Source organism: Petaurus breviceps, unplaced genomic scaffold (assembly GCF_028583685.1).
Source record: "Petaurus breviceps papuanus isolate PSGF00001 unplaced genomic scaffold, PetGlider_PUasm1.0 229, whole genome shotgun sequence".
Classification (NCBI taxonomy): domain Eukaryota; kingdom Metazoa; phylum Chordata; class Mammalia; order Diprotodontia; family Petauridae; genus Petaurus; species Petaurus breviceps.
Window position 1 is genome coordinate 2,941,442 of NW_027185903.1, and position 9,513 is coordinate 2,950,954.

Genomic DNA, 9,513 nt, shown 5'->3' on the forward strand with positions numbered 1-9,513 from the left:
TAGTCTATCTCTCTCCATATATCTCCATAGTCTATCTCTATCTCTATCTCTCTCTCTCCATATATCTCCATAGTCTATCTCTCTCCATATATCTCCATAGTCTATCTCTCTCCATATATCTCCATAGTCTATCTCTCTCCATATATCTCCATAGTCTATCTATTAAACCATGCCACTTTCTATTTATGATTAATTTCAAGTTTCCTCCTAATGACAAGCAGAGATTTTGGTCAGTACTGGATGAGCCTCCCCACCTTTAACCTTCTAACTTGTGTGCATGTATATGTACTTTATGCCTTGGTTTTGAAGGAAGAAAAGGAGGGGATGGAAAGGGATACCGTGTCCTGCTTTACAATAGTTTTGGAGAGGTCTTAGACCATCATACTTGTTTAGCATTGAGCCTGACACACTTAAAAAAAGGTACTTAAGGGGCGGCTAGGTGGCACAGTGAATAGGGCACTGCCCCTGGAGTCAGGAGGACCTGAGTTCAAATCCGACCTCTGACACTTAACACAAAAACTAGCCATGTGACCTTGGGCAAGTCACTTAACCCCAATTGCCCTACCTTCTCCATTCCGCAAAAAAAAAAGGTACTTAATAAATGTTTAGCAATTGATTGTATAATGGGAATTTTTTCTTTCCTTTTATTAATTTTTATTATTCAGGACTCAGGACCATTCCTCCTGCAACTTTTGGTTAACTGAAAACCTATTTTCTGTTAATATTAGCCTCACCTGACTCATGAAATAATAGTTTTGGGAGAAGACTTTTGACATTCTAGAGATAAGAAAACAAATGAGAGGAAGAAGGAATATAGCATCTTTAAAGCCTCCCAAAAAAGATTTTATTTGTGGAAAAATTTCCCTGACTCCAAGTCTTTGTGAAATGTAACTCTCTTTCTCTCAATTAGCTCACTATAACGTTTAAAAAACGTAGCCTAGTAATGTAGGATTTTGCAAACTCAATGTTTAATCTGGAACATTACTTAGTTTACCTACAGAGTCTATTTAGCTAGTTTTTGTTTCTTTAGGGGATGTATGAGATTATGATTTTATTTAACTATACATTTTTTTCAACTTTTATGACAATGAAGGAAGCTTGGAATTATGGACCTGTCTTTTTTTTTTTCAACTTTTATAGCCTAAAAAATGTACAAAATTACAACATGTAAAAGAATTATCTTTCTGCCATGACTTTGTCTATAAAAAGCCTCTTGAGAATCCTGATCTTTGTTCAGGGTTAATTTTTCTGAGGCCTGAATCTGTGCTTAAGCATAATGAAACCTAGGTTTTTACCTCTATAATTTGTGTGTTATGGTAGAATTATTTGGTAGCAGTAACTACTACATGAATTAAAAAAGGAGATTATTTCTCCCACAATGATTGGTTAGCTTGCTACCTCCTTTTTGAAGCAAATCATAATTTTTTTTTTTTGTCTTTTTGGAGGAGGGAAGGCAGGGCAATTGGGCAAGTGACTTGCCCAAGGTAAGTAAGTGTTGATTGTCTGAAGTCTGAAGATTGCAAAAGTTGATTGTCTGAAGATAGCAAACCACAATTCTTGGAAGAAATAGAGAACAGGAGGGGAGTTCAACAAGTCTATGGGAATTTTGTACCTGAAGGAAGAATTCAGATTACTTATAAAAAAAAAAACCCAACCTACATCCTCTTACCCGAGCTTCAGTTTCTATCGGTTTGATAAAAGGTGACCCACACATGGTCTGTGTCTTTATCACATGATCATCAAGTAATAGCTGAATGTCATCAATTGCACACAGAATATTCATGTCCTGCAAATACAGAGATCCCCCCCATTCTAATTAAGAATATTGCAAGAACAAAATGTTCAGTGTAGTCATTTGTGATAATAACAACAATAATAAAGTAAAAAATGGGTTTGGGGGAAAATATGATTGACTCCATTTTATGCTGTATTTGCTGTTATTGTGCAAATTACTGGTATCTCCCTTTCCCTAATCACTTTAAGGTTTCAAAAGAAAACTCAAAGGATTTTGAACAGTTCCCAGGAACTCACTCATTTTTCTTAATCTTATCTACTAAGACTCGTGAAGGCACACACCCAAGTCGGAGCTTAACAAATACAAACAACTGACTGATAAAGAAGATAGTTTTTCAAAATTTTATAAAAGTGAATATCAAAAATTATCTTTACATGTAATTTGAAAAAATAAAATACTATTAAGTGGGGGGGAAGAAGATGCCGTTTTCTTTTTTCTTGTGTAAATGGCTACGCTAAAGGATTTACAAAATTTAAGTATGCTTTTTCTTTTGCTAAAAATATAACTTTTCCCCACCTAGATGTACTATCTGGTCTTACCCAAAACTCTCTGAGTCACATAGCTCAGGAGGAGAGACTAAATATATGTCATCCGTAGAATTGTGAGACACACCTATCATCTACTGATGTGGTATGTCACACTCTGGAATGGATAAATAAACTGCAGTGTGCCTGACTCTCCAGAATCTGCACTGACTTTATTCATGCAGTGGCTACTAAGGACTGAAAATTTTTGCAACAATAATAATAGCTAACATTTGTATAGTGCTATGTGCTAGACACTTTACAATTATTATCTCATTTGTTCCTAGCCTCAAACATGTAAGGTAGGTGCTATTATAATTCCATTTTACAGATGAGGAAACTGAGGTAAAAGAGATATTAAGTAACTTGCCTAGGGTTATATAGCTAGGAAGTATCCAAGGTAGAATTTGAACTGAGATCTTCCTGACTGGGCTTGGTGCTTTATTTAACACATCACCTAGCTGATAAGAAGTGCTCTGACCCTGTTTTTGTATCAGTGGGATAGGAATCTATTTCTGTTACATATAATCAGTATGTCCAAGTATAATGGAATTTTTATTCTCCTAGAAAATAGATTTTAAGTGATTTATTTTTCCACCCTCACTCCCACTATGATCATAGCATAAATACATGCACCAGAGGTCACAGCTAATCCAATGAGATAATGCATTTGAAAGCACTTGGAAAAATACAAGTGCTATAAAAATATAATGGATTATCACTATCATTAATCTTCTGTTCTAGTACTCAACAAATGTGAATTTTAAATGATGAGTATGCAGACATACAGGAACATCCCTAGTTAGCTGTGAAGCCAGAAAAAAATCAAGTATTCTCCCCACCCTCTTTTCCTCCCAATACTTGTATGCAGGCAAAATAAACTCAATTAAATTTCACAAACATTTATTCAGCACTTGCTGTTCACTGAGCATTTTGGATAGGTATTAGGGAAACACACAGACAAAAAAAAAAGACATCGCCTTCAGGAAATTTGCATTCTATTAATAAAGTTTAAATGAAATTCAAGGGCATTTTAAAAGTAGAAAATGTGGCACAAAAAGGCAAAACCATGCCATTTGGCTGTATTTTTAAAGGGAAGGGGAGAATTCTCCATTCCTGTCTTTCTCACTCTTCCCCTACAACTTTGCCTTGGTAAGAGTGGAAAATTCAGGAATCAATTACATGTGTACATGCACACACAAACATAAATATATGAACCTCAACCTGTAATGAAGTCCCTCAATGGTGATAACCAGTCCTCAACTACCACAAACTAGTGATGATCCGGAATGTCCAGAATATAGTATATTTACCTTTAAATGAAATTATAATGATGACAGCTAATATTTATTTAAATAGTGCCTACTATGTGCCAGACATTCTATGTATGTATATATACATATATGTATAATATGTATATATATAATTTACAAATATTATGAGATGAATCCTGGATAAATCTAAGTACCAAAGTATTATAGGTTTTAGATATGTCAATCTAGATGTAGGACAGAGTTGAACTAGAAGAACTCTATTCCAACTACTCATTTTATAGGTGAGTGACTTGCCCAAGGTCATACAATTATTAAGCAGCAGAGTCAGGATTAGAACTCAGGTCCACTGACTCTCCATCTAGAGCTCTTTCTGCTATGTGTACCTGTAGTCTCCCTTGATAGCTCCCCTAAGAAAATGTGAGGTTCCTCAGTGCAGGAACTTTTTTTTCAGTTTTGTTTTTTATAGTCCTAGAACAGTGCCTGGCACATAGTAGATGGGAACTTGATAGACACTTGTTGATCAATAGATTGCACCAAACTTCCTCTAGTTCCCTATGTCCAGGAAGTTTCTTGTTCTTTCTCTACAGACCTTGGAGTTTAGCAGTTCACCCCTTATATCCAATAAGTTTATTGTTTTTTTTTTTTTGTACAAACCTTCAGGTTTTTAGTAACTCACTCCCTGACAAGTAGATAGAATACGAAATAATATTCAAAATTTAGTAATGGAGGGATTGTGGATTGGTTCCCTCCCCCAACATCTCTATAAAAATATCATGGTCAGAATGTCTAACTAGCTCACCGTATCCCTGTATTTCGAAAAGTTAAAAACCATGTTGGCCCACTCGGATTTCATTTTGTCCATGTTTTTCTCCAGGGAATATTCCTTACTCGCTGCTGCGCTAATAGGTTCAAGTCTAAGTGGAAAGAAGAAAAAGAAAACAACCCAGGAGAGGTGTTTTAACACAGCTTTGAAGAAATTCAGAAAGCCCCTGGCCCTATTAACACCCTTTTTGACCCACCAGGGAGCACAAGCCTTGTACAGAAGCTACCAGGGTCATTAAAATGATGCATCTCCTGGCAGAGAAAATATAAGACTCCAAAGTCTTGGGGCCATTTTCTGTTTTTATTTCCTGCCCATTCTCCCATGACCTGGTTTCTTTTAGGGTCTGTCTAATTTGTTGCAAACAACATATGTCTCTTCTCTGCTATTTTTATCATTTACCTTTTATTATACTCATATATGTCTAGAATTCACATTCTCCACAAAACTATAAGCTCTGTGAGGTCATCAGAGAGTTTTTGTTTCTTTCCCTCCTGGCCTAGCTGTGTATTCTGCACACAGTGTATACGTAATATTTAGTTGGATTGAATTCAGCATAAGACCTATGTTTATTCTCAATTGCTTTAACCATATCCAATACCCTTTATCCACTTGTCAGTGTTCAATCTTTTCAGTTGTATCTGACTCTTTATGACCCCATTTGGAGTTTTCTGGCAAAAATACTATTGTTTGCTATTTCTTTCTCCAGCTCATTTTACATATAAGGAAACTGAGGTGAACAGGGTTAAGTGACTTTTCCAGGGTCACCCAGTTCATAAGTGTCTGAGGCCAGATTAAAACTCAGGTCCTCCTGATTCCAGGGCTGGCACTCTACCCATTGCATCACCCAGTTGCTCCCTCTTCTCCCTCCACACCTCCTAGGCACTTATACATTTTAAAATGCCATCTACCTCCTGAGAAAGAATTGATGCCATCTTAGTGCAGATTTCATCATTTTCCTTATTTTTCTTGCTTTTTTTTTTTTGAGCAACATGGCTAATATTGAAATATGTTTTGCATGATTTCACATATATAATTGGTATCACATTTTTTGCCTTCGCAATGGGTGAGGGAGGAGTTAGAGGGGAGAAAGAATCAGAACTCAAAAAAAATTTTAAATGAATGTTAATAAATAAATAATAGTATTTTTTAAAGTTGTTATTTCTTTTCTTTCCATCAACATTACCAAGAACAGATGATTTGATCCTTTGGAATCTTTCGTTTTGTAGAAAGAGGTGAGAACAGAACCAAATTCTTTAATCTTAGGTCTAAATGTTGAGCTATGGAAATGGACTTTTTGTGACTGAAAATGGAGGCACAAAGGCTGAATTTTAAAAGGAATTTAAGACTGGGTCTCCCTATCACTCCCAGGAAGGGCAGGAGCTACTCATGAGATTGTCCCTATTACTGTTTTTGAGTTTCTGTCTCTACCTTGGGCTAATTCACTGTTTCTTAGGCAACCTGGTAACCCTCTCCTTCTAGGGGTTCACTGTATGAAATTCTACATTTAGTCAGGATCAGCTTTAGCCCTGCACAGCTCAGAACCTATGAGCTCAAGAAAGCCACCAGATTCAGCTTCCCCATTATCTGGGATTACAGGTGCGAGGGAATGCCTAGGGAGGGGGAAGAGAAGGGACAATTAATTTTCTGTTTTGATAATTTTATTTTATTATTTCATTTATTTACATTTTTTTTTGGAGGGAGGAGGCTAGGCAATCAGGGTTAAGTGACTTGCCCAAGGTCACACAGACATTAAATGTCAAGTGTCTGAGGTTAGATTTGAACTCAGGTCCTCCTGACTCCAGGGCCAGTGCTCTATTCACTGTGCCACCTAGCTGCCCTGTTAATTTAAGTGGCATTTTAGTTATTTATTTGGGGTTTTTTTGGAGGGGGAGGTAAGACAATCAGGGTTAAGGGACTTGCCCAAGGTCACACAGCAGTAAATGTCAAGCGTCTGAGGCTGGATTTGAACTCAGGTCCCTTGACCTGGTGCTCTATTCACTGGGCCACCTAGCTGCCCACAATACCCTCATTTTACAGATGAGGAAATAAAGGTATAAGGATGATAGGAGAAGTAACTTGGCCAAACTCAAAAAGCTCATGAATGGAAGACCTAGAACCAAAACCCAGGTCTCCTCAATCCGTCTACTGCTTCTTTTATATTACTTTGCATCCCCAAACTTTCCTGGTGGAAAAATAATCATTACTGCTTCTGTAGCTCATAGTGGAATTATGAATGACAGGCACTAGGGTTCTAAGGTGGGACTTGGGACAACTAACTGTTTTATGTTAAAATAGTTTAAAAAGTTTTATGTCTGAAAACAGGAATATGAATTCTCAATTATCCACAATACTAATGAATGGAATCAGGGGTTCCAAGAACCTCAAACAATCATTAATTCAAAAGATATCATCAGATTTCCATTTCTAATTATGGCTTACTAAGGATAATACCAAAATGAGTTTTCATTCCCTGGGCACACTTGGATTAAGAGAGGGTGGCAGCCAGCCTAGGAGTGTGCTCAAAGCCAGAGAAAGCCAGTTTGGAATAAAAATGTCACCACAAAGAATTAATAAGGCAGATACTTCCCAAACAGATAATTGCATTAATTACATGTAAATGAACAAAAGAAAGCTTATGGGGAGGGCAGAGGTGCTATCACTGTCTTTTTAATAAGGGAGACAGAAGGCTCTGCATTCAAGATTTTCCCGATCTTTGCACATAGTAGATATTTAATATTATGTAGCACTTTAAGGTTTGCAAAGTGTTTTACATAGGTTAACTCATTGGGTTCTCACAACCCTGAAGGTAGGTGTAATTATTAGTCTTAGTTTTTGCTACTGTTCAGTCATTTTTTTAGCTTTGTCTGACTCTTGGTGATCCCATTAGGGGTTTTCTTGGCAAAGATACTGATGTGGTTTGCCATTTCTTTCTCTAGCTCATATTACAGATGAGGAATTGAGGTCATCTGGATTATGTATTTGGCCCAGGGTCACACAGTGTCTAAGGCAGAATTTGAACTCAGGTCCTTCTGACTCCAGGTCCAGCACTCTATCCACTAAACCTCCTAGCTGCCCCAGCCTCATTTTACAGATGAGGAATCAGAGGCTAAGAGAGTTGTTATTTGACCTGCCCAGGTTCAAGATGTGAACTTAGGTCTTCATGAGGACAAGCCTGGCACTCTTGCTACTATACCAAAGTCGGGGGTCCTGATTCTGAGATCATGCACTTACCTGGCAAACCTATGAAATGGGCTAAATTTGTGTGCTCATAACCAAACTTTCTACCATCCCTTTTCCTCAAGTGCCCAACTTTGCCCTAGGCTTCTCCCTATGTTCAAAGCCTAAACTACTACGGTGACTCAGCCTCCAAACCTAGCAGCTGTCCAATTCTGTCAGGACCTGTTCTAGGTGCATATGATAAAGGCTTTTATTGGGTTAGTCAGGTAACACAAATTATGCTAAAGTCTTACTCCTCCCAGTTAGCAAAGTTCCTGTACTCACTCCCTTTCCAAAGGAGGTGATTATCCTACATACTCTTAAAGACCACTAAGGATGGAATTTCACATTCTATGACAGACACAGAGTGTGGCAGAGTAAGGGAAAACTCAGAGGGTGCAGATAGTTTTAATAATACTCTGGAAAAGAATGGGACGAGCCCTGAATCTGACCCCTAGGGCCACTGTCTGCAATTTACTTCCTAAATTTTCTGCTATTTATACCCCTGAGTAATATGCAGTAGAAAAACCAAGGGAGTAACATGAATTATGGAGAAAAGTCAATATTTTAAAATATCGGGTATATTGGGAAGAACATTGGACTTAAGAATAAGAAAACTGGGTTTCAACCAACTTCTCTGAATTCCTTCATCTTTAAAATGGGAATAATAACTATTTAACCCACAGGGTTGTTGTGAGGATCAATAGAATTCTGGATACCTAGAAAGACTTATGTGAACTGATGCATAGTGAAGTGAACAGAACCAGGAGAACATTGTACACAGTAACAGCAATATTGTTCTATGAAGAACTGTGAATAACTTAGTTCCATTCAGCAATATAATGATCTAAGACAATCCCAAAGGACTAAGTGAAGCATACTATCTGCCTCCAGAGAAAGAAGTGATATTGATTGAATACAGACTGAAGCATGCTATTTTTCACTTTTTTCTCTTTTTTTCTTTTATTCAAGTCTCCATGTAAAAAATGACTAATATGGAAATGTTTTACCTATTTGTGCATGTATAACCTATATCTGATTGCTTACTGTATCAGGGAGGGGCAAGGGAGGGAGGGAAAGAATTTGGAACTGAAAACTTTAAATAAAAATGTTTAAGAAAAAAAGATTACAGACAATGTTTCTTAATTATAAAATGTAATAGGACTTTAAATTTGGGAGTCAGAAGATAGGGTGCCAAGTTAACTAGTGACTTTGGGCCTCTTTGAGCTTCAGTTTCATCATTATAAAATAGACCAATAATGCTTCTCCTACCTTACCTTATAGCTTTGTTGTAAGAAAAATGCTTCATAAACTCCCTGGTGCTATATAAATTACTTCAGTAAACATTTATTGGTACCTACGATATGCTATGTACTGTTAGTCACAGGGAACTCAAAGACAAAAACTAAACAGTCCCCAATCTCAAGGAGTGTATATTCTTGGGCTGGGGGAATTGGAGGTCAGGGCAACGTTTCAGAGATAAGTAAATTCAAAGATATTTAGCCTCCCTAATCTTCAGTTTCCTTATTTGCACAATGAATTTCGTTGAACCAAATAATCTAGAAGGTTCTTTTCAACCCTAAATTCTATGATTATTTTATTTTCTGAAACAGGTGACATAGGGTATTTGAAGGCAGAAGGGAAACTCAGAAATATCCCACTTTTCATTTTAAGGGATTTCCATTTTAATTGTTTTTTTTTGGGGGGGGTGATTGTTGTCCATTGTCTCATCTCAATTTCATGATTGCAAATCATACATATGCAGCTGGAAATTAATACTTTGTTAAAAGCTAATGATACAATGTGAGCCCTATTAAGAAATATGAGAGAACTTTAAATGGAAAGAGGAAGGAAGGAAGGAAGGAAGGAAGGAAGGAAGGA

General features: G+C 37.0%; 1 protein-coding gene across 1 annotated transcript in view; it reads right to left on the reverse strand.

Annotated features, from left to right (window-relative positions):
* The window catches only part of DNAH3 (dynein axonemal heavy chain 3), a 184,783-nt gene that overhangs the window by 116,124 nt on the left and 59,146 nt on the right, over nucleotides 1-9,513 (reverse strand). Inside the window, exons 20-21 of the mRNA XM_069096531.1 lie at nucleotides 4,393-4,507; nucleotides 1,670-1,786 (exon numbers count right to left, since the gene is read on the reverse strand). Of these exons, the coding sequence (XP_068952632.1) occupies nucleotides 1,670-1,786; nucleotides 4,393-4,507 (232 nt within the window). The remainder of the gene's footprint in view (nucleotides 1-1,669; nucleotides 1,787-4,392; nucleotides 4,508-9,513) is intronic.